The following is a 25,756-nucleotide window of genomic DNA, read 5'->3' on the forward strand; positions in this document are numbered from 1 at the left end:
AGTCTGTGACATCAGTAGTATGACATCATATTTGATGTCATCAGGAATCTCCATATATGGACATGAAAAGGGACACAGACAGACAGACTGACCCCTCCCTCAGGTCCACACACTGACAGTTTCTGGAAATATGTTCTGGAAATATGTTCTGGAGCTATAGTGCATATTATCGTCGCAGTCGGTTGGAGAAAAAGAAAAGTGTTACTTTTCGGAAAAAGTCAAAAAGAAGCTGCATGTGTTCCAATAGATCCAATGTAGTTATTATTTAATCACAACAAGCTCTCGTTAATACTTACTGGTTCTATGTTTATAAAATCCACAGACAGAATGAACCACTTTTACTTTCAATGTTGGTTTGTTAATGTTCTTCCAGAACTGTGTGGTGATGTTAGGCTCAGTCTATAAACACGTTTAAATCACTATTGAAGACATACTGTACTTTCCTCTGACCTTTGAGCACAGCTGAGACAAGCAGGCACCCTACGACCTTTGACCTTGCTCACTGCTACTGTTGTTGTGTGCTGCTTTCCTTTTTTTTCTCTTATTTTGCATTTCATTGTGTTTTCTACCATGTGTTGTGTTTTATTGTGTAGTGTGTATTGTGCTGTGTTATATTGTGTTGTGTTATATTGTGGTGTGTTATATTGTGTTGTGTTTTATTGTGTTATTGTTGTGTTTTGCTGTTGTTGAATCTGTGCAGCACTTTGTTTCATGGCTTCTGTCATTTTAAATGTTCTTTATAAATAAACTTTGAGTTGACTTGTAGATCGGCTATTGTTGCGTTTCGAGCGACACTATTGCTGTACCAAGTAGAGCTTTAACTGTTGAAACATGAAGATACAAGTTTTCTCTATGAGAAAGCTGCTTCATTTATGATGACATGGAGCTAGGAGTTAGGAGCTAGGTAGTCTGGGAGGGTTAGCGTCGGAGCTTGGACAGCAGGGGCGCGGCCACTGCGTTGTGATTCAAATCAACAGCCAATGAAGAAAAGGGGGCGGGATCCACATGCAGTGGGTGTTGCATCTAAATAGGATCGACGGGAAGCAATTTCCCCTTGAGAAATTTCGGCCGCCATTGTTGTGTACTGCTGTTTGCCTCTCGTCGGACTTTTTAGACGAGTTGCACAGCTCTCAGACCGGTAAGAGGCGTGTTCGCTCAGATTCAGAGCGTAAGGTACATCCCGCCCACAAATACCAGGGCTCTGGCCCAGAAGTTCCTCGCCAGAGCTGGCGAAAACTTCTGGGAACTCAGATTAGGAGCTAGGAGGTAGGAGTTAGGAGCTAGCTAGGACTTAGGAGGTAGGAGTTAGGAGTTAGGAGCTAGGAAGGTGACACTTCCTTTTAAAGAGCTACTCTCTCCAGCAAGGAGAGTATAGCTCATTACTTTAAAGCTCACAACGCACCACTGAGCTTGTAGATCGGCTATTGTTGCTTTTCTTTTTAAGTCAATGCTAAAGTGTGTGTGTGTGTGTGTGTGTGTGTGTGTGTGTGTGTGTGTGTGTGTGTGTGTGTGTGTGTGTGTGTGTGTGTGTGTGTGTGTGTGTGTGTGTGTGTGTGTGTGTGTGTGTGTGTGTGTGTGTGTGTGTGTGTGTGTGTGTGTCTGTGTGTGTGTGATATAAATATTGAACCAATGAAAGATGGTCTATGTTCTGCTTAGAGGTTTGGTGCAGAGAGAGCTATAACCCATGTGGACGTGAGTCTGGAGTCGGGGCAGCGGGCAGGGAAAAGGGCCGATGGGCCGACCATGTTGCTATAGGCAACAGGCGGGGCGTACCGTGGGAGCTGAGGACAGGACGCCTGTGGACAGAATGAGCGTCCCACCAGCCCAACCGGACATACAGCAGCACTGTGTGTAGACAGAGTTACACATCACACAGAGGACATACAGCAGCACTGTGTGTAGACAGAGTTACACATCACACAGAGGACATACAGCAGCACTGTGTGTAGACAGAGTTACACATCACACAGAGGACATACAGCAGCACTGTGTGTAGACAGAGTTACACATCACACAGAGGACATACAGCAGCACTGTGTGTAGACAGAGTTACACATCACACAGAGGACATACAGCAGCACTGTGTGTAGACAGAGTTACACATCACACAGAGGACATACAGCAGCACTGTGTGTAGACAGAGTTACACATCACACAGAGGAGCAGGGAAGACATTATTACCAGTGGTGTAAAGTAACTAAGTACGCTTACTTAAGTACTGTACTTAAGTACACTTTTGAGTTTTTTTGTTTTTTTTACTTTACTGGAGTATTTCCAATTTTCAGTACTTTTACTTCTACTCCACTACATCATTTTCCATCCAAATTAAGTCCTATGTTGTCTATTCTCACGAGCCAGACTATTGTCTGTCTGTCTGTCTGTCTGTCTGTCTGTCTGTCTGTCTGTCTGTCTGTCTGTCTGTCTGTCTGTCTGTCTGTCTGTCTGTCTGTCTGTCTCTCTCTCTGTCTGTCTGTGAGTCTGTCTGTCAGTCTGTCTGTCTGTCTGTCTGTCTGTCTGTCTGTCTGTCTGTCTGTCTGTCTGTCTGTCCTACTGTCTGTCTGTCTGTCTGTCTGTCTGTCTGTCTGTCTGTCTGTCTGTCTGTCTGTCTGTCTGTCTGTCCTATTGTCTGTCTGTCTGTCTGTCTGTCTGTCTGTCTGTCTGTCTGTCTGTCTGTCTGTCTGTCTGTCTGTCTGTCTGTCTGTCTGTCATATAGTCTGTCTGTCTGTCTGTCTGTCTGTCTGTCTGTCTGTCTGTCTGTCTGTCTGTCTGTCATATAGTCTGTCTGTCTGTCTGTCTGTCTGTCTGTCTGTCTGTCTGTCTGTCTGTCATATAGTCTGTCTGTCTGTCTGTCTGTCATATAGTCTGTCTGTCTGTCTGTCTGTCTGTCTGTCTGTCTGTCTGTCTGTCTGTCTGAAATTTAAAAAAGATGTCAAGATATTTTTTCGTGAATAGAAATGATGAACAGATGACAGCTTCCTGTGTTGGATTTCGGGAGGTGTAATTCCAGACTCTATTCACCTGTTTCCTAGGCTGTGTGTTTTCCACTTCCTGTCGATTTCATTGGATATCATTGGTCATCTGACCAGTTTCATTGGATTTCATTGGATCAAATCGACATGAAGTGGAAAATATACATAGCCTAGGAAACAGGTGAATATAACATTCAGGAGGTGTACTTCCAGACTCTATATAACATTCAGGAGGTGTATTTCCAGACTCTATATAGCATTCAGGAGGTGTAGTTCAGACTCTATATAACATTCAGGAGGTGTAGTTCAGAATCTATATAACATTCAGGAGGTGTAGTTCAGACTCTATATAACATTCAGGAGGTGTATTTCCAGACTCTATATAGCATTCAGGAGGTGTAGTTCAGACTCTATATAACATTCAGGAGGTGTAGTTCAGACTCTATATAACATTCAGGAGGTGTAGTTCAGACTCTATATAACATTCAGGAGGTGTAGTTCCAGACTCTATATAACATTCAGGAGGTGTAGTTCAGACTCTATATAACATTCAGGAGGTGTAGTTCAGACTCTATATAACATTCAGGAGGTGTAGTTCAGACTCTATATAGCATTCAGGAGGTGTAGTTCAGACTCTATATAACATTCAGGAGGTGTAGTTCCAGACTCTATATAACATTCAGGAGGTGTAGTTCAGACTCTATATAACATTCAGGAGGTGTAGTTCAGACTCTATATAACATTCAGGAGGTGTAGTTCAGACTCTATATAGCATTCAGGAGGTGTAGTTCAGACTCTATATAACATTCAGGAGGTGTAGTTCAGACTCTATATAACATTCAGGAGGTGTAGTTCCAGACTCTATATAACATTCAGGAGGTGTAGTTCAGACTCTATATAACATTCAGGAGGTGTAGTTCAGACTCTATATAACATTCAGGAGGTGTAGTTCAGACTCTATATAACATTCAGGAGGTGTAGTTCAGACTCTATATAGCATTCAGGAGGTGTAGTTCAGACTCTATATAACATTCAGGAGGTGTAGTTCCAGACTCTATATAACATTCAGGAGGTGTAGTTCAGACTCTATATAACATTCAGGAGGTGTAGTTCAGACTCTATATAACATTCAGGAGGTGTAGTTCAGACTCTATATAACATTCAGGAGGTGTAGTTCCAGACTCTATATAACATGAACATGAATGATAATGATTTATAGATAAGCCCTAAGAATCTTGTTAACCCGTTACAAAGCCTGTCAAAAGAGCCTCCTGTAGTGTGTAAGTGGTGGTTTGCATGTTGTCCTGTAAACCACACTTCACACCCACACGTCTGATGATAATACGTGTCCGTTTCCTCCTGCTGTGTTGTTATTGAAAGTGTTGCATAGTGAGGGTGATGTATGTGTCCTCTATACTCTGAATACGTTGTAGTTGAGCATGGGGGTCTGCTTGCTCTTACAGGCCACACAATGGACCATTGATATGCACCCAGACAGAGTCATCCTCCTATAATTCTAGTAACCTCTGTAGTAGTTAGTGTCTGTCTGAGACCAAACCACTGAAGCCCAACCTGTGAGCCCAAACATGTTTCTGCCCGGTTCTCCTCGGTGCCTGGAGCTATTGCTCTCAAATCGCGCACAGCCATTCACCATCACCATGCGCATGGAACTCCGAATCACTAAATCTCAGCTGTTTATTCCCATTTTTATGTCAAATAATCTTCTGCCCTGTTCTCCTCACTGCCTGGCGCTATTGCTCTCAAATCGCACACAGCCATTGACCATCACCATGTGCATGGAACTGTCGAGCCACTTCTTCGATGTCACTAAATCTCAGCTCTTTATTCGCATTTTTATGTCAAAGAATGCCAAGAATGTGGCCATGCTTGCTGGCTGGAGAGAGAGAGAGAGGGGGAGGGGGACTTCACCGGGTATGGTCTAGTTCCTATAATTCACACTGTTCACACTTGGCAGCGTTTGTAAGCTTGTGTGTGTGTGTGTGTGTGTGTGTGTGTGTGTGTGTGTGTGTGTGTGTGTGTGTGTGTGTGTGTGTGTGTGTGTGTGTGTGTGTGTGTGTGTGTGTGTGTGTGTGTGTGTGTATTACTATACTTGCAAGGACCAAGTATAGTAGAATTTGAAGAAATATGCATTGTGAGGACTGTTCTCCTCGTCCTCACAAGACAAATGGAAAAAAATAGGAAAAAAAACATTATTAGAGATACGTTTACAATTAGAAAATCATTCAGGTCAGGATTAGACATTTAGAGGTTAGGTTTAGGGATTGGAATTAGAGATAAACATGATTTATACTTAGTTGTATAACTAAGTATAAATCATACAAGTATAGTAATACAAACGTGTGTGTACGCACGCACGTTACACAGTCCTATGTGCATGTTACACAGTTCTATGTGCATGTTACACAGTTCTATGTGCATGTTACACAGTTACACAGTTCTATGTGCATGTTACACAGTTCTATGTGCATGTTACACAGTTACACAGTTCTATGTGCATGTTACACAGTTACACAGTTCTATGTGCATGTTACACAGTTCTATGTGCATGTTACACAGTTACACAGTTCTATGTGCATGTTACACAGTTCTATGTGCATGTTACACAGTTACACAGTTCTATGTGCATGTTACACAGTTACACAGTTCTATGTGCATGTTACACAGTTACACAGTTCTATGTGCATGTTACACAGTTCTATGTGCATGTTACACAGTTACACAGTTCTATGTGCATGTTACACAGTTACACAGTTCTATGTGCATGTTACACAGTTACACAGTCCTATGTGCATGTTACACAGTTACACAGTTCTATGTGCATGTTACACAGTTCTATGTGCATGTTACACAGTTACACAGTTCTATGTGCATGTTACACAGTTCTATGTGCATGTTACACAGCTTACAGCTTACACACTGCATGCTATAACAATGAGTACATCTGCTATTTATTTAAAATACAAACATATTTAGAAAAATGAATAGTTTGAATAGGTTTTTTTTAACATAAATCTTCTCCTCTGGGCCTCCCTGTCAAAACCTTTTCAGATGGGGGTCTGCGGCCAAACACACAAAAGTTTGGGGGTCCTCGACAACGTGAAAAGGTTTGAGAGCCACTGATATGATGATGACGTTTCAGATATTGACCCTTGGGCCACATTAAGCCCCCCCCCCCCATGTATTTCCTTTTACATAGCGTTGAGTTTAGTGAACAGGAAGTGAAGACAGTTGTGTCAATGCCCTGCATCCTGCCTGCACCACCTACTTGGCAACGAACCAACACGTTTATCACTTTGTTCTTTATTCTTCTGTTTTCTGACACACAGTTATACATGATTCTATGATGGAACTGATGCTGCTGCTGCTGCTGTTTGCTGCTGTCAGTCACGGTAAGAGGAGGATGCATTTTAAATGTGATGTACTTTATGCATGTAAACATGTTACAGAACCATTGTTGCACAAGATTGAAACTTGACTTGACTGGTTCCTTCTTTTCCGGCAGAAATATCAACAAGTAATGGATAGTATAGAACAATTATATATACTGTGTGTGTGTGTGTGTGTGTGTGTGTGTGTGTGTGTGTGTGTGTGTGTGTGTGTGTGTGTGTGTGTGTGTGTGTGTGTGTGTGTGTGTGTGTGTGTGTGTGTGTGTGTGTGTGTGTGTGTGTGTGTGTGTGCACAGAAGGTCACGGTCATGCACAACGTGGATGAATTAATAAAACAACATTATTGTTGGTCAGTAAAATAAACACGTTACTTTACAGAATTGTAGTAAAATACAAAATCACAAAATTAATGACTTTATTACTATGCCAAATGTTTGACCAGGTTTTATAGTATTGATTGTTGATTACTTTACTTTATAAATGTACAGATACCCTGTATACACTTATACTGTATGTTGGTCTGTTTACTGTTGAGTGAGAAAACTATGTTACACATTAAGTTAGACTCTAGATCAGAGGTGATGCAACTTTGATGATGCAGAGGACCACTATATTTACACGGTCACTCCAGAGGGACACATACTGTAATACTGTCGGGCAGAAACTTCTTATCTCTTGGCCTGGGCCGTAGCGTGGCGGTCCAGGCACCCTAGGTTGCAATGCCAGCCTGACAGCGTGTCGCGGGTTCGACTCCCGATCCCGACGACCTTTGCTGCGTGTCACCCCCCCATCTCTCTCCCCATTTCCTGTCAGTCTACTGTCATCTATCAATAAAAGGCAAAATGCCCAAAAAAATATCTTAAAAAAAAAAAAAAAAGAAACCTCTTATCTCTGTATTTTAATTTAATGCCGTATTTCGTATGTCACACAAAAGTAGCAAAAATAGCAGATCTACAAGCTCAAAACGAGTCGTGCTACGACCTATTTTTGAATTGGAATCCTGATTTTTTTTTGCTATTTTTAAATTGGAATCCTAAAAGTAACATTTTTATTTCATTTCAAATGCATTTAGTTATACTTATGTTACCTTCATGAACTTAAATACAAATACATTGGACATAAAAAAAGACATTAACATTTTAATAGAGGATATGCGCATGCTTAAAGTGAATGGCACATCGAGTGGCAAATCGAGTGGCAAAGAAACATGCAAAATGAGTTTAACATTGTTTAATGTTGTTTAATGCAATCAGATATGACTTTTCTGTTTGGATGCATGGGCTGTCAAGGCCAGAAAGTATTTTTTTGCATATCCTCTATACTAGTTAAGCTATTAAGCTACTAATATAGACTGAAGTCATTAAAGCGGGTCATGTTTGCATGTTTGAAATTGTAACAGCTGAAATTAATAATAATATATATTCTGATATTAACCTGTGGGCCGCATTAAGTGAAGGTGGGGGCCGTCAGTTGCCCATGTGTGCTCTAGTTCATTCCAGAGTCATATCCCCATAGACTGACATACACATAGTGTGTTAGAGTGGTAACCTACGGACATAAGGCTGTTTCTAAGTGTTCTTTCCTTATAAGGTCATACCTTCCTTCTCTGTCCTTAAACATTGAACTGAAACTGAAGTGAAAACCAGCAGAGTGTCTTAAATAGTGTGTGTGTGTGTGTGTGTGTGTGTGTGTGTGTGTGTGTGTGTGTGTGTGTGTGTGTGTGTGTGTGTGTGTGTGTGTGTGTGTGCGTGCGTGCGTGCGTGCGTGCGTGCGTGCGTGCGTGCGTGCGTGCGTGCGTGCGTGCGTCATCACAGAATGACACGCTATGATGACATAGTTCTAGTCATCATAGCTTAGTTTTTATTTAGATTTTATTTAGTTTGTCAGTGGAAAAAGTAGGGGGGGAAAATCGTCATAGTATGAGTGGACAAAATGAACACAGTTCCAGGGACGTGCACAGATAGACTCTAGGTGGTGCTAGAGCACCTGCCCTTTGCCCTCTTGACCAGAAGTGCCCTTTTGAAAAATAAATAAAAAAGTTTATTTTTTTTCAGTTTACAGCAGGGGTCTTCAACAGGGGGTCTGGGACCCCTAGGGGGTCCTCAGAGTTTCTACAGGGGGTCCGCCAAATCTTTATGTGATACGATTTTTATTTTTACCATAACCACTCGAAACCTAGCATCCCTTTTCTGAGGAGAACTTTAGCCAAAAATAGCCGATCTTACAAGCCCACAACGCCTCGCAGCGCGAGGCGTTGTGGGCTTGTAGATCTGCTATTTTTGGCAAAGAGGTATAGGTGTAGAGGGAAAAAAGAGCAAGTAAACAAAAAAAAGTATAAATTACTTGAGCACCTGCCCCTCAAAATGTCTGTGCACGCCACTGCAGAGTTAAGTCTGATAACTCACAAATAGATTGAACCAACATAATAGAATGAGAATAAAAGTGTGGATGTAATATTTTATCTTGGTGTTCAGGCTCAGCTATATGTTTCTCCCTGCTCAGCACATTTTAGACAACCATCATTAACCTTTAAGAGCAGGGAGATAGATATACAATAACAACCCCCCATGGGGAACAGAACCATCAGCAGAGCCTACTGGTGGTGCTGGGGTGGTGGTGGGAGCAAACGCTGCATGACAACAAACCAGAACACACGAAGCAGAAGGAACGCAGACTTTAGGTGAGCTTAAATAACCCGCCCCATTGGTCAGCTGATTGTATGACGTATGGGTCTTGCATGACGCTGTATACAGCCACGTAGTAATGAGCAGCATGTAACCTCTCCAGTGTATGCTGCCTGAACTGACCTCGCAGGCTACAGTACGTATCATTTTTGCATCATTGTTCCCCGTCCAGCTGAGCAGTCCTCTGCAGACGGTGAGGTCAGGTCCTCTGCAGACGGTGAGGTCAGGTGTGATGCGACCCAGGGGAACCGGTCTGAGTGCTCAGTGGCTCTGGGAGGAACCGTCTCCATCCAGCTGATGTCCAACGCCTCTGGTCTGATTCTGAAATGCAAGAAGAACCATTCCACCGATCCATTTGAGGTTTTCAAAGTCAAGAAAGACAAGGTAGAACCAGTAAGAACCCATTCCACTGATGTGGCTTAACATCATGTCTCTCCAGATCTTTAATAAACAGAAAATGCATTTTCAGGTAGGGATACACATTTTAACCAATCAGGATGGAGAACTCAGACAGGCTACACATTAAACAAGTGAAATTGGAAGTGGTGACACAAAGAAATGAGCAGACAACAAAATTGAAACTTAAACGCTATAAATGAAGCTGGGGTACTCTCTCCTGATTGGCTGAATTGTTGCAACCCAACTAGAAATGTATTTTCTGTTTATTAAAGAGCTGGAGAGACATGGAGACTCCTGTTACTGAGTGCTATTTGTTGTTATAGTGCTATTTAACACTGTTACTGAACAAACACTCTATAGTAATGATTACTATCACAATATAGATCTATTTAACACTGTTACTGAACAAACACTCTATAGTAATGATTACTATCACAATATAGAGCTATTTAACACTGTTACTGAACAAATTCAATTCAATTCAATTTTATTAAAGTGTCAAATCACAACAAGTTGTCTCAAAACACTTTACATGTAGAGAAGAGACCCGACAATCCCACCCTGAACAAGCAATGTTTGCGACAGTGGCAACGAAAAACTCCCTCTTAACTGGAAGAAACGTCAGGCAGACCCTAGGTTCTAGGGCGGCGGCCTTCTGCCTCGACCGTGTCGGGGGAAAGAGGAGAGAGAGAGAGAGAGAGAGAGAGAGAGAGAGAGAGAGAGAGATAGGGAGAGACAGAAAGAGATACAGAGACAGAGGAGAGACAGAACAAACACTCTACTATCACAATATAGAGCTATTTAACACTGTTACTGAACAAACACTCTATAGTAATGATTACTATCACGATATAGAGCTATTTAACACTGTTACTGAACAAACACTCTATAGTAATGATTACTATCACGATATAGATCTATTTAACACTCGATGCGACGCATTGTGAGCTTGGGACATGGAACATTCTGCATAATGACTATTTTACTTTTGGTACTTTAAAGTCCATTTTGACACCAATACTTTTTTGTGCTTTTACTCAAGTAAATTTTGAATTCCGGACTTTTTCCACCCCTGCTAGGTGACCATCACGGAGGCGCTGAGGAACCGAACGTGGTTCTTCGTGCAGAACGGGACGTTCCAGCTCCGCCGGGCAGAATGGAGTGACGCTGGAGAATACATCCTGGAGGTGTTCAAAGTGGACGGCATTCTGGAGCGCAAGAAACACCTCCTACTGAGCGTCACACATAAAGGTATTATTGAGCTAGCGTTGATTAGGGATGTTCAATATTGACTTTTTTTCCAACTCCTAACTTTTTTTACCAACTCCTAATTTCCGATACCGATATATGCAGGCCTTTTCACCAAAAGTCAACTAATTGTCAGGTAACAACATCACATATCTAATAAAATAAAATAGCTATAATATCAACATAATATCTAATACAGTGATGTTGTTAGGTTTTCAATAAAGTGAGTCCCAGGACTCACTCGTGGTCATTTGAAGGAGTCCCCTCTAATCTTAGATTAGATGTTGGTCAATAGAGAACAGAAGTCCTGACGTCACTCGTTCATCCCCTGGTTCATAAAGTAATAATTTCTCTATGGAGAATAACATTGGGTCATCATAGAACCGTCTCATATAAGAATTGTGGTCCAAAAATAAAAAAACTGTCTCGGCGTCATTGTCAGGGAGGAGGTTCTGTATAGTTTATGATAGTCAGTCACTTATATTTGATACAGTCTGTTTCTGGCGAAAATGTAACTAATTCGTCTGAAGTAACATTAATGTTTTCTCACCGTCAGTTGATGCTTCATATCCATAAGAGTCAAACCTCCGGGGTCATTTGTTTATTTTTGGAACACAGTTCTTATTTGACGTGATATTAAATATGTCTTTGGGGATTCAGAACGGGATGGAAAAAACGCGATCCAGGTAGGATGTGTAAATTACGTCAGACTTCGGTGCTCTATGATGGAATATGATTAAGGATTACAGTGATTATGGTAAGCTCACGTTTCATATCACACACACCATACAGTAAGAACTCCTTTAACTTTTTTTCCCCCAAAACTGCTACAGATATAATAATAATATTGGGAGGCCGATAATATCGGACATCCCTAGCGTTGATATATATTATTGGGAGGGAGTGACATCAGGACTTCTGTATACTCTATGTAAATATGGATGTTTGTTTGTTTGTTTGTTTGTGGTCAGAAAACGCCAGCTTTCCTCTCCTGCTGGTGTTTGTCGCATCAGGAGCATCAGCAGGTCTCCTCCTCATTGTGCTGGTTGTCATGACAACCTGCTGTCTCTGTAGGAAGAAGAAGCATCCTGGTGAGTTCATTTAGTTTGACTCACATTTCAGTCTGTTATATTTTTGTCACTGACATGTTTTAGTTTTAGTCCAGTTTAGTAGTCAACTAAATATCATACGATTTTAGTCGACTAAATCTACAGTTGAATTAGTCGACTAAAAACGTACTTCCGTAGTTACACTATAGTGTTATACCAAATACAGCTAAAGTATTTCATGAAACCTTTTCAAAGTGTCCTGATGAAAATAACAAATACATTTTGTGTTATGTCTATGTGTTATGTCTTCATTCTATAGACTCTGGTCAGCGACTGAGTCCACTGAAATGACCTGAAGAGAACGAACAACACCTGATACTGATCATAAACAACTCTTTATGATTCATTGATCATGAACAACTCATATGTTTATGATTCATTGATCATAAACAACTCTTTATGATTCATTGATCATGAACAACTCATATGTTTATGATTCATTGATCATAAACAACTCTTTATGATTCATTGATCATGAACAACTCATATGTTTATGATTCATTGATCATAAACAACTCATATGTTTATGATTCATTGATCATGAACAACTCATATGTTTATGATTCATTGATCTGATCATGAACAACTCATATGTTTACAAGAGCTGGTGACTAAATAATAAATACATCGGATCCTTTGGAACACAGCTTTCTGTCGCATGTCACGATCACGGCCCCTGTTGTGTCCCTGATGTGACTGTTCAGTCACTGACTGGGTACATACACACATCTCCGTTTGCGACCGTTTCCGTTCGCCGGAAGTTCCATCCACTCCCATGTTAAAAAAAAAAACGGGGTCCCGTTTTTTTTTAACATGGGAGTGGATGGGACTTCCGGCGAACAGAAACGGTATGAAACGGACACGGAACGGTCGCGAACGGACATGTGTGTATGCACCCAGTGTGCTTCTGCCCCTACCTTGCCCTGCTCCTATTTCCCCTCAGCCAATCACCTGCTCTCCCTTCTACCTGAGGCCAAGACTCTGATTGCTTTGAGTGCTGTCACCTGTGAGGATCAGCTGAGCCTGGTTGGGTGATGAGCTCCAAGAGACTATTCACCTGTTTCCTAGGCTGTGTGTTTTCCACTTCCTGTCGGATTTCATTGGATATCATTAGTCATCTGACCAGTTTCATTGGATTTCATTGGATCAAATCGACAGGAAGTGGAACACACATAGGAAGTGGAAAGCCTAGGAAACAGGTGAATAAAGACTGTGTGTTTCTGTGTGTTTAGTGCTGAGTCATAAGATGTGTGTCAGGTTCTATGTTGCCTGTGTATGAGTGCAGTTATTGTATTAGTTACTAGTGTTTCTGTGAGTTGTGTCATTGTTCATCCATGTCATTGGTAGTAAAGTTAAGTTTGTGATCCTCATCTCCTGCGTTGTCTGGGTTCCTGCCCTTGGGTCCTACAACAACACCAGTTCCTGACACGGCATGTGGGCCGCGGGCCGCAGGTTGAGTAGCACTGGATTGGAATGACAAAGTCAGACGGGAAAATAAAAAAAAACATCTCCACATTAATTGTCAAAAACCTCCTGGGGTGCGGTCACACCTAACTTTAAATCTGCCTTTACGGGCGGATGCTTTTCAATGGGAAGTTTGGGAACGGAGCGGTTTGTTGCTATTCGAGGATTTTACCAAAAAAACAGTTCGGTGTGACCGCACCCTAAGTCCACTTGAGCTGTATGTGGGTAAAGTGATGATAATATAATGTATTTAATATAATAATTATATAATATAATGTATGTGGGTAAAGTGATGATAATATAATGTATTTAATATAATAATTATATAATATAATGTATGTGGGTAAAGTGATGATAATATAATGTATTTAATATAATAATTATATAATATAATGTATGTGGGTAAAGTGATGATAATATAATGTATTTAATATAATAATTATATAATATAATGTATGTGGGTAAAGTGATGATAATATAATGTATTTAATATAATAATAATATAATATAATGTATGTGGGTAAAGTGATGATAATATAATGTATTTAATATAATAATTATATAATATAATGTATGTGGGTAAAGTGATGATAATATAATGTATTTAATATAATAATTATATAATATAATGTATGTGGGTAAAGTGATGATAATATAATGTATTTAATATAATAATAATATAATATAATGTATGTGGGTAAAGTGATGATAATATAATGTATTTAATATAATAATAATATAATATAATGTATGTGGGTAAAGTGATGATAATATAATGTATTTAATATAATAATTATATAATATAATGTATGTGGGTAAAGTGATGATAATATAATGTATTTAATATAATAATAATATAATATAATGTATGTGGGTAAAGTGATGATAATATAATGTATTTAATATAATAATAATATAATATAATGTATGTGGGTAAAGTGATGATAATATAATGTATTTAATATAATAATTATATAATATAATGTATGTGGGTAAAGTGATGATAATATAATGTATTTAATATAATAATTATATAATATAATGTATGTGGGTAAAGTGATGATAATATAATGTATTTAATATAATAATAATATAATATAATGTATGTGGGTAAAGTGATGATAATATAAGGACACATTCTAGTAAGTCACCATACTAACTGTGATGAGGCAGGATTGTGTTGCTGTTTTTTTTTTTTTGCCATTTCCTGGAAAGTTAATATTCTGGTTTCTGCCCGACAACAGAGATAATATAGTGCCTGTCCACTTGGTGCTCATAAACAGTGTTGCCAGATTCCGTGAGAGAAACGAGCACCCAGGTCTAGGAAAACAAGCCCAAAAGAAGCGACTATGGACCACATGAGCACTTTAAACACATGCATCAGCTATGTGAAAATAGCAGATCTACAAGCTCACAACGCGTTGCGACGCGTTGTGAGCTTGTAGATCTGCTATTTTCTAATAAAATCTTGGGGGGAAATTATAATGAGCACTAAGCAGACCTGGCAACACTGCTCATAAGGCCTTCACAGAGTGCTTCCACTTAAACACAGTCTGCTGCAGACAGTCCTATATTCAATAGGCTCTATCTATGCACAGCAGCCATATTGGAAAGAAATTGGGCCTCTTCTTACTTCCTTAACAGGTGTTACCAATGATACTAATGAAGGCTCTGTTCCATTCTGGTCAGGGTGCTGATATCGTGCATGTTGGCTCACTAGAAACACTCCATTTTGGTTCCCAAATGGCCCCTTATGGTGGGTGTGTAACTCTGAGAGTTATGGGGGTCCTTGAAAATAAGACAACCACTGTGCCACACTAAACGGAACAGAGCCTTAATTAGTATCATTGGTAACACCTGTGAAGGAAGTAAGGAAGGGGCCCAAATCATTCCCAATATGGCTGCTGTGCATAGAGCCTATACAAAAGGCTTTATTAGCCTGAGAAAACATAATGTTTACGTTGCCAAAGTGGAACAAAACTATCATAACAAAACAATGTATGTACAATTAAATAGATGTGTAAACATAGCTGTGTTACAATGTAACTTAAGAGAGAAAACTATCAAAACCATAAGAATTGTCCATTTGTCTTTCAGAAATAGTTATACATCCACATTAGGAAAGGCTATAGCTTGGGATGAACTGCATTATCTCAATGTTTTGCATTCACTTTGTTTCAAACCTTTGAATGCATCAACGCATCGCGATGTGACACGTTGTGAGCTTGTAGATCTGCTATTTTCATACTGCCTATGTATAAAATAGGCTAATAGGTTAATGTATGTTTTATTATATAATAATTTATATCTGCAAAGAAACTAGCCAGTCAAATAATTGTAGTGGAGTAAAAGTACAGTGTTTGCCTCTGAGATGTATGGAGTAGTAGAATACTCCAGTAAAGTAATAGATACCTCAAATTATTGGCAAAAAAATCCATGGATTGAAGTCTCCATGGGGTGACTAATCCATTGATAAAAGTGATTTGTTTTTGGGTGAACTATCCCTTTAAAAGGCTGGTGTGCTGCTTTAAGATGACGGTTGCTTTTCATTTCCTCTTTTCACACAGACTCAGAAAGAAAGGGTTAGGGTTACTGTGGGAGGGGCCTGGGAGGGAAGGGGTTAAACCCAAGCTTTATGCGTCCAAACAACTTTGTCATTTAACTCTTTCCTCTTACAGCTCATAGCCAGCATTTATTAACACAGAAGATCATATTATTATTATTATTATTATTATCATCATATTGTAAGGAGTTATGAAGACTGTGTTTGGGATTCTGCTGGCGTTGTCTGCAGTGTGTCAAAGTGAGTGTCTTTAATTCTTTGGTTTTCATCTGTGTGTCATAACAAAGTATTATTACTGCTGTCTGTCTGTCTGTCTGTCTGTCTGTCTGTCTGTCTGTCTGTCTGTCTGTCTGTCTGTCTGTACATTTTTTTATTCTGGACTTTTACCTCTAACAGAGTATTTCCACTTTGCAGTATTGATACTTTTACTTAAGTAAGAAATGTGAGTACTTTTTCCACCACTGTCAGGTAGTGAGTTCTACAGACTGGTCCTCTCAGGTGGTTAGGGGGGGGGGGGGGGGTTTATTGTTTTCAGAACGGAGGTGTTGAGAGGAAGTTTGTGCCCAGAGGTTCTCAAACGTTGTCATGTCAGGGACCCCCACATTGATATGTATTTGGTTTTCCATTACTTTAAAGATAAAAAAATAAATAAAAAAAAAGCACCACCAGGAGGCCGGTTTTTGACAGTATAGGCCAGTGGTTTTCAACCTTTTTCATGCCAAGGACCCCTAAATTGATATACATTTGGCCGCGGACCCCCTTTTGAAAATGTTTTGTGCCAGGGACCCTCAGAAGCAAAGATATCAGTTAAGCTTGGCTTTAAAAAGTATAAATATTCAAGACATGCACACTTTTTCAAGGTTTTGAAAAAGTTTTTCAAGGCTCATCGCGCGGCACTCGGTGCCGCGCGATGAGCTTGTAGATCTGCTATTTTTGAATAGCCAAAGCTAAGTGGTTAAAAATGATTGTGACGCTATGTTAACTAATTTTGCTGGGGACCCCCTGGTACTCCCTCAAGGACCACTGGTGGTCCCTGGACCACCGGTTGAAAACCACTGGTCACACAAATCTGTACACAGTATCTCTATAGTCATTAAACAAAACGGGTCTTTCACATTTTTTCATATTCCATCCTGATTGATGAATTCCGAACATTGCTGTGGCCCACAATAACCTACCTGACCTGGAGGAGACCTGTGCTCCGAGGAGCACTTCTTGTAGTTCATACTGCACTTTACATTAAAACAGATCTCAAAGTGTTTCAATACAGGGAACAAATGTCTGCAACAAACAACACATCTGAGAAAAAAAAATAGAAACATGTCTCCAAGTAGAGAAAGAACACTTTTCTTTCTTTACTTGGACTTTTCTTTTTCTCCGACTTGTTTTAATAAGAGTATTAATACTTCTGCTTAAGTAAAACATTTGAATACTTTTGGGTGTTCCTCATTAGAGGGTCAGCTAAGCAGGAGGTTTTTTTTGGGGGGGGGGGGGGGGGGGGGTTGAGAGGAGGTTTGTGGCTTGAGGAGGCAGAGGTTCTCAAACGTTTTCGTGTCAAGGACCCCCACTTTGATAGTTGGTTTTCCAATACTTTCAAGATAAAAAACATAAAATAGTAAAAAATAGCAGATATACAAGCTCGCAGCACGGTACGAAGTGACACGCTGTGAGCTTGTATATCTGCTATTTTTCAATAGCCAATGTAATTCATAGAATATGGATAAAGTGGTTAAAATGGTTGTGATGCTGTATGAACACATTGTGTTGTCCCTGGACACACTTTGAGATCTACTACCTTAAGGTGGGGGGGGAATGGGGAGATGGGGAGACAGGGAGAGGAGGAGAGGAGATGGGGAGACAGGGAGAGGAGGAGAGGAGATGGGGAGACAGGGAGAGGAGGAGAGGAGATGGGGAGACAGGGAGAGGAGGAGAGGAGATGGGGAGACAGGGAGAGGAGGAGAGGAGATGGGGAGACGGGGAGATCATCAGCGTTGTCCAGGGTCTTTTAGATCAGTGTTTCTCAACCTTTGCAGGCCGTGACCCCCCCCCCCCCCCCCCAATAATCATATTTGAACTGGGGACCCCCCACTCAGACAAGAGTTGTGGCATTATAATTTAGGTTGACTCAGTTCCCACAGATAAATATTGTGAAAAATAGCTGATCTACAAGCTTTTGAGCTTTTTCATTTCATTTCTATTCATTATAATTTGTTTGTATTAAAAAGGTCTTAAAAGTCCTTAAATTGTCATCTGGGGACCCCCAAGAAAATCATGTGGGGACCCCCCTGGGGGTCACGACCCCACAGAACCATTGTTTTAGAGAAGGTTCAGACAGCTTCCCTGTGTCAGCTGATCTGAGAGAGGAGGAGGAGGGGTTGTAGGGTTGGATCATGTCTGAAGGTCCTGTATTATGGGGGGGGGGGTCATGTGTTTGGATGCTTTGTAGGCCAACATCAGTGTTTTATACAGTCTGTGAGCAGCATGGGTTCCAATGAAGGGAGAGGAGAAGGAGGAGACATGGACATTTTGGCTGGTTGAAGACCAGGCGTGGTGAGGAAGTGAGCATGCAGGGAGGCCAGTAAGGAGCAGTTACAGTATAGTCAGGTTTTTACATCCCTGATGTCTGGATAAGGATCTGGGCTGACTCCTGCTGTTGTGCCATCTCTGAGGTGTGTGTGTGTGTGTGTGTGTGTGTGTGTGTGTGTGTGTGTGTGTGTGTGTGTGTGTGTGTGTGTGTGTGTGTGTGTGTGTGTGTGTGTGTGTGTGTGTGTGTGTGTGTGTGTGTGTGTGTGTGTGTGTGTGTGTGTGTGTGTGTGATGTTGACTCAAGCCAGGTGTGAGTGCTTATCAGCCAAGCCTCATACATGTTTGCTGTAAATGTATCCATTGATTATTCAGATAATAATCTGTACAATCACTTTTAATGTAATTCTCAGAAAGGACAAAGAAAAAGTAAAATGTAGGTTTGCTCTGAGCACACACAGTTAAATCCTCAGAGTCAATTGACCGTTACGGGTCCATTTGGTTACATTTGTACACTCAGGGTCCATTTGGTTACATTTGTACAGTCAGGGTCCATTTGGTTACATTTGTACACTCAGGGTCCATTTGGTTACATTTGTACACTCAGGGTCCATTTGGTTACATGTGTAAAGTTAACACTAATCATTTAACAGTGTAGAGACATTATAAACAGATGAAAGATAAATATAACGCTGACATCTTAACCTCAGCTTCTGTTTTTTTCACTCCTCTTCTTCCTCTGTTTGTGCGTCTTTAGCACAATAACTCCTCCTCTTCCTCTATTAGTGCCGTCCTGTCTTTACCACAGGCACGCAATAAGTTACTTACACACAGTGGTGTAAAGTAACTAAGTACATTTACTCAAGTACTGTACTTAAGTTCAATTTTGAGTTTTTTTTTTTTTACTTTGTCCAATTTTCAGTACTTCTACTCCCCTACATCTCAGAGGCAAATATTGTATTTTTAATGCACTACAATTATGTTAACACTTTAGTTACTAGTTACATTTGATTATTAATACAAAACATACATTACCCACTTCAGCCCTATATATATATATATATATATATATATATATATATATATATATATATATATATATATATATATATATACATACATCTCGGCCTTTTGAAAATAGCAGATCTACAAGCTCACATTGTGAGCTTGTAGATCTGCTATTTTCAAAAGATTTTTATACATTTTATACATTTCAAAACTTGTGAAATACATTTTTGCTGGAGACCCCCTGGTGGTCTCCGGACCCCACTTTGAGAACCAATGACATACAGGTTGAATCAGTCATGCACACACACACACACACACGCACACGCGCACGCGCACGCGCACACGCACACGCACACGCACACGCACACGCACACACACACACACACCATTTGTACCATTTCCTTCTCCTATTTGCACATTACTGTAGGGAATGACGTCACTGTAGCTAAAACAATATTATAGAATGAATTCTTATTTTAGGGTGAAGTTAGCCGTTAAACGATCAGTCATGATTATAAGAAATATAGATTTTCCTAATGTTTTTATCTTATATTTCATATACTATACAGGTACTGTATACAGACCCACTGTGATGTTATTTATTCTCTCCGCCAGGAGAGTTTGTTTTCACTTTCTGAAACTGGGACTAACATTGGTCAAGCCTCACGTGACACGTGACAATACGGTGAAATAGTGTGATCCGATTGGCTAGTGACGTATAGCGGCCTATAAAATACATATGTGACTTTGACAGAGTCTGTGCCTCTGTCAAAGTGAGGTAAGACAGTTCCAACAATCCTGCATGCAAAGCAGATACTTTAATTAAGCTAAAGCCTCTCTAGATGGGAAGGCCTCGATCCTACAAATGCTTAGTTAACAGCTAAGCGCCCAAGCCAGCGAGCATGATTTCGAGTTGACATGGCTGAGAAATGGACAGATAGGACACTTACACAGACAGGAGGGATAGGACACTTACATAGACAGGACGGATAGGACACTTATACAGACAGGACGAATAGGACACTTATACAGACAGGACGGATAGGACACTACAGACAGGACGGATTTTTTGTAAGAATTAGAACATAAGAGAACATGTTCTAATGTTCTCTTATATTCGGTATAACGGCCTATAAATACGGCCTATAAATACATGTGTCACTTTGAAAGAGTCTGTGCCTCTTTCAAAGTGAGGTAAGACAGGAACAATCACGAAATGGCTGAGAAATGGCGGATACTGTAACAATTGGATAGGACACTTACACAGACAGGACAGATAGGACACTTACACAGACAGGACGGATAGGACACTTACATAGACAGGACGGATAGGACACTTATACAGACAGGAGGGATAGGACACTTATACAGACAGGACGGATAGGACACTTATACAGACAGGAGGGATAGGACACTTATACAGACAGGACGGATAGGACACTTATACAGACAGGACGGATAGGACACTTATACAGACAGGAGGGATAGGACACTTATACAGACAGGACGGATAGGACACTTATACAGACAGGACGGATAGGACACTTATACAGACAGGAGGGATAGGACACTTATACAGACAGGACGGATAGGACACTTATACAGACAGGAGGGATAGGACACTTATACAGACAGGACGGATAGGACACTTATACAGACAGGAGGGATAGGACACTTATACAGACAGGACGGATAGGACACTTATACAGACAGGACGGATCGGACACTTATACAGACAGGACGGATAGGACAGTTAGAACATAAGAATTAGAACATTCCCAACATTCCCAACACAAGTCTGCTGGCGGAGAGTTGTGCTCCGAGGAGCACTTTTTCTACTTTATTTTATATTTCATATTATACAGGTATGCAGACCCACTGTGATGTTATTTATTTATCTTATATGTCATACTATACAGGTATAGAGACCCACTGTGATGTTATTTATTTATCTTATATTTCATACTATACAGGTATAGAGACCCACTGTGATGCCAGACAGAATGGAACTCAATGTTATGCAGCTGTGAATGGAACTGTTCATCTACGACTGGTGGAGAATATTGAGACAGGACTTGAATACACATGGAAACAAAACAACACATTAGTAATACTCAAGGTTAAAAACAATAAACCACATGTGATTCCTGAGTCTTACAAACACAGATCATCCTTTGATGTCAGTAGTGGGACATTTAAGATGAGTGACATCACAAGGAGTGATGAAGCTCAATATGTCCTTGAAATAACTAATGACGGAAAGCTCATAGAAACTAAACATCTCCATCTGTCTGTTCAAGGTAAAGTGTTACTAATAACAACTGATATAAAATAATCAATCATTCACAACAACAACAACAACAACAACAACAACAACATGTTCCAGTATCTCTCAGAGAGAAGGTCACTTTTCTATTGTTAAGTTTAAGTACAATATCTATTGTAATATTTCAGATATTTCAGATGTTTCTCCTGTTCCAGACCCTGGCAGATCTTATTACTATGTCATGATGTCAGCTGCAGCTGCTGTGCTTGTTGTACTGGTGTTGGCCATTAGAGGGAGCTGTGTTCAGCATCAGAGGAGCAGAGAGCAGGAGCAAGGTATGAACCAGGCCAGCTTTGGGAATGGACACTTTGATGATGGAGGCACCAGTGGTGCAAAGTAATTAAGTACATTTACTCAAGTCCTGTACTTAAGTACAATTTTGATGTACTTTTACTTTACTGGAGTATTTCCAATTCACTACTTTTAATTCTACTCCACTACATCTCAGAGGCAAATATTTTACTTTGACTCCAGTACAATTATTTGAAAACTTTAGTTACTATTACTAATTACTTAATTATTATTACAAAACATAAATTAAGCACTTCAGCTCTATATACATTTCGGCTTTTTGAAAATAGCCGATCTACAAGCTCACAATGCAACGCATTGTGAGCTTGTAGATCTCCTATTTCCAAAATATTTTTATCAATTTAAAAACTTGTGAAAAGTCCTATTCCGGACTTTTACTTGTAACAGAGTATTTCTACATTGCAGTATTGATACTTTTACTTGAGTAAAACATTTGAGTACTTTTTCCACCACTGGACAGCGTCACTATAATTATTCACTCATTCTCCACGTTGCATAGTGTTGTTGTCGGGCAGAAACCTCTTATCTCCATATTTCAACTTTTTTCATAAATCTATGTCCTATACTTCGTCATTCTAGTATGTCACACAAAAGTAGCAAAAAGAGCCGATCTACAAGCTCAAAACACGTTGTTTAAAACTTGTAGATCTGCTATTTTTTGCTATTTTTGAATTGAAATCCTGAAATCTTGGCATTTTCGCTTGAATGGAGTCTGGTGTAGAGCAGTGTTCATTTAGACCAGGGGTCTTCAACAGGGGGTCCGGGACCCCTAGGGGGTCCTCAGAGTTACTACAGGGGTCCGCCAAATCTTTGTGTGATACATTTCTTTTTTTACCTTAACCACTTGAACCCTAGCATCCCCTTTTCTGAGGAGAACTTTAGCCAAAAATAGCAGATCTACAAGCTCACAACGTCTCGCGCTGCGAGGCGTTGTGAGCTTGTAGATCTGCTATTTTTGGCAAAGAGCTATCGGTGTAGAGGGAAAAAAGAGCAGACCACGTAAACAAAAATCGTTGAATCTGAAACACAATTTTATACAATATAGAGTAGGGGGTCCCTGCTTCATCTCTCTCTCAGCTAGGGGGTCCTTGGCCTGAAAACGTTGAAGACCCCTGATTTATACAGCAGATGTTGATGTGTACATCGCTGAAGACCTCTGGAGGTTTGAATCAACGGTTTGGCCCATAGATATAGAAACATAGATATACCTCATTGGCCTCTGCAGTTCATTGGAGCGACCTGTATCGCAATACCCTTGTATTGCTTCCGCCCTCAGTCGCGTGCGTTACAGAAGGTAGGCCTCTGATTGGCCTACTGAACGTCCCCTTCTGTGACGCGCGCGACTGAGGGCGGAAGCTGGTGTACGCCCGAGATACAGACGCCTCAGAGCCAGAGGAGGCGTCTACCTTTATGTCTATGGTTTGGCCGACGTATATGAACACAACTGATGCTTTGTACCTGTTTTCTCCATACATGGGCATGGTCACTTTGTCCTTAGGCCCCAGCCATACAAGTCTGTCCCCCTTTCTCAAGTACTGGGCATACATGGGCATAGACACAGGCTGACACGTCATGTGAAGTCCGGCTCTGATCTTATAAAGTACTTATTCTGGGTCTGGCAGAACCAGGTCTCCTGGTCTTGTTCAGAGAAGGGAAGCCGGATGGGGAGGAGGGGGATCTTTGGGAGGTTGTAGGGTTGGAGGGGTCATGCCTTTCGTTAAGCTTAACCCATTAAGACCGGGAACGCATCTGTGTCATTTTTCTATTTATTTGGCTATTCAAAAATAGCAGCTCTACAAGCTCATAGCTCATAGCTCATAGCTCATAGCTATGAGCTATGAGCTTGTAGATCTAAAAAAAAAAAGATTGTGAAAATGTGTGCAAATCTTTGAATATATATATTTATTTTTAAAGCAAACATTTGTAACTCAAATCTTCTGCTTCTGGGGATTCTACTTAATGTCTTCTAAATACAGTTTTTTGAAAAAACATATGTTGCTTTAATATCAGTGGTGCCTGGTGCCCGCAGATACAGACGCCCCAGAGTTAGAAGAGGAGGCGCCTACCTTTAAATGTCTATGGCTTTGTAGGCCAATCAGTGTTTTATACTCTGTGAGGGCAGGAACCGAGCCAATGGAGGGAGAGGAGAAAGGGGGAGACATGTGAACATGATGTCTGACCTCTGTCTGTCTCTCTCTCTCTCTCTCTCTCTCTCTCTCTCTCTCTCTCTCTCTCTCTCTCTCTCTCTCTCCACACAGAGGTGACCTATGCAGACATCTCAGTGTTCAGGTCCAGGAGTAAACAGAGTGGGGGGGCGGTGGAGGTCCAGGCTCCTAGCAGACAGACAGCTGAGGACAGACAGACAGACACGCCCGAGGACGGACAGACAGACACCATCTACGCTGGGATAAGAACCGGACAGTGAGAACGTTGGTTCTATAGATACTTAGAACCTTTGGTGCTTTCACAGGAACCATGCAGGGAGGTGCCAACCGGCCTGCGTTTCCACCAGTTTAAAGCAGTGGTTCTCAACCTGATTCCCACATGATTTTGGGGGGGTCGCCAGATGACAGTAAAGTGACAATTTAGGGACTTTTAAGACCTTTTTAAGCATTAAGACTGGGGAACGCTGTTGTCATTCTAGATTTATTTGGCTATTCAAAAATAGCAGATATACAAGCTCATAGCGCGGCACCGAGTGCCGCGCTATGAGCTTGTAGATCTGCTATTTTTGAAAGATCGTGAAAAGGTGTGCACATTTTTGTACTTTTTAAAGAGAACAAATTTGTCAAAGATTTTTCAAAAATAGCAGATCTACAAGCTCGTAGCGCGGCACTCAGGGCAACGCTATGAGCTTGTAGATCTGCTATTTTTGAATAGTCAAAGTAAAACATAATAGTTATAGCTCAAATCTAAAATGACACAGATGCGTTCCCGGATTGAATGATTTAATTGTATTTAAAAAATGAAATGAAAAAAAGAGCATTACTGCATCAAAAGTAATCACTAATTAAAACACTATACTATAAAAACTGGTCAAACATTGGCCACATTGTCAAATCATATAAAGAAAGGGGCAGAAATTGTGAAAATTACTGATCTACAAGCTCAGGCGTTGTGAGCTTGTAGATCGGCTATTTTCACAAGGAACCAAGTCAAACTAAACATAATGCCTCAACTCCTATAATTCCAAGTGCTTGTCAGGGTGGGGGGGGGTCCCTAGTTCACATATGAATATTTTGGGGGGTCTCCCAGTTCAAATATGATTATTTTGGGGGGTCTCCCAGTTCAAATATGATTATTTTGGGGGGTCTCCCAGTTCAAATATGATTATTTTGGGGGGTCTCCCAGTTCAAATATGATTATTTTGGCGGGTCACGGCCTGAATAGGTTGAGAACCACTGGTTTAAAGCACCATTGTAATTTGGGGCAGGAGTCCCTAAGATTGGGGGGGGGGGGGGGCACAGCGCCCTTCGTGACACACTGTGAGCTTGTACATCTGCTATTTTTACAATTTTTTGAAAAATCTTGAAAGTGTTTTAATAATTTAGATATTTTTTTACACAGAGCTTCTCTTCTGGTGGTCCCTGCCTCAAAAAAAAAATTCTTGACATGAAAAAGTTTGAAAACTACTGATCTATTGCACTAAATATATACTGTGTGTATGTATAGATAGATAGATAGATAGATAGACTTTTTCTGATAAGAATATGTTTTACTATTTTTTTACAACAGTTTTCTTGTC

The 25,756-nt window shown here is 40.5% G+C and overlaps 1 protein-coding gene and 1 long non-coding RNA gene across 3 annotated transcripts; both read left to right on the forward strand.

Moving 5' to 3' along the window:
- Nucleotides 1-6,241: 6,241 nt before the first annotated feature.
- On the forward strand, nt 6,242-12,173 carry LOC311065606 (uncharacterized protein). Of its 2 annotated transcripts, none has more exons than XM_084086040.1 (5): nt 6,242-6,379; nt 9,233-9,453; nt 10,539-10,710; nt 11,679-11,798; nt 12,076-12,173. In XM_084086040.1, the coding sequence occupies exons 1-5, from the start codon at nt 6,331-6,333 to the stop codon at nt 12,105-12,107; spliced, it is 594 nt and encodes a 197-aa protein (XP_083942166.1). In that variant the 5' UTR covers nt 6,242-6,330; the 3' UTR covers nt 12,108-12,173. The 2 variants fall into 2 exon arrangements, with proteins under 2 accessions (XP_083942166.1, XP_083942167.1); XM_084086041.1 differs by having other exon boundaries at nt 9,233-9,444.
- A 3,771-nt stretch (nt 12,174-15,944) lies between these two features.
- LOC311034258 lies at nt 15,945-24,617 on the forward strand. Its single transcript, XR_014599583.1, has 4 exons — nt 15,945-16,083; nt 21,347-21,673; nt 21,837-21,974; nt 24,270-24,617. It is a non-coding gene; the product is annotated as an uncharacterized lncRNA (long non-coding RNA).
- The last annotated feature ends 1,139 nt before the right edge of the window (nt 24,618-25,756 follow it).

The sequence above is a fragment of the Gymnoscopelus microlampas genome (genome assembly GCF_963454915.1).
Source record: "Gymnoscopelus microlampas genome assembly, chromosome: 18".
NCBI lineage: Eukaryota > Metazoa > Chordata > Actinopteri > Myctophiformes > Myctophidae > Gymnoscopelus > Gymnoscopelus microlampas.

What these genes read in the sequence shown, in the direction of transcription:
- LOC311065606 (XM_084086040.1), top strand. Translation starts at nt 6,331, where the DNA reads ATGATGGAACTGATGCTGCTGCTGCTGCTGTTTGCTGCTGTCAGTCAC. An exon ending in GTTTGCTGCTGTCAGTCACG is followed by an intron (nt 6,380 to 9,232) that starts GTAAGAGGAGGA and finishes TTCCCCGTCCAG; the next exon opens with CTGAGCAGTCCTCTGCAGAC. An exon ending in ACTGAGCGTCACACATAAAG is followed by an intron (nt 10,711 to 11,678) that starts GTATTATTGAGC and finishes GTTTGTGGTCAG; the next exon opens with AAAACGCCAGCTTTCCTCTC.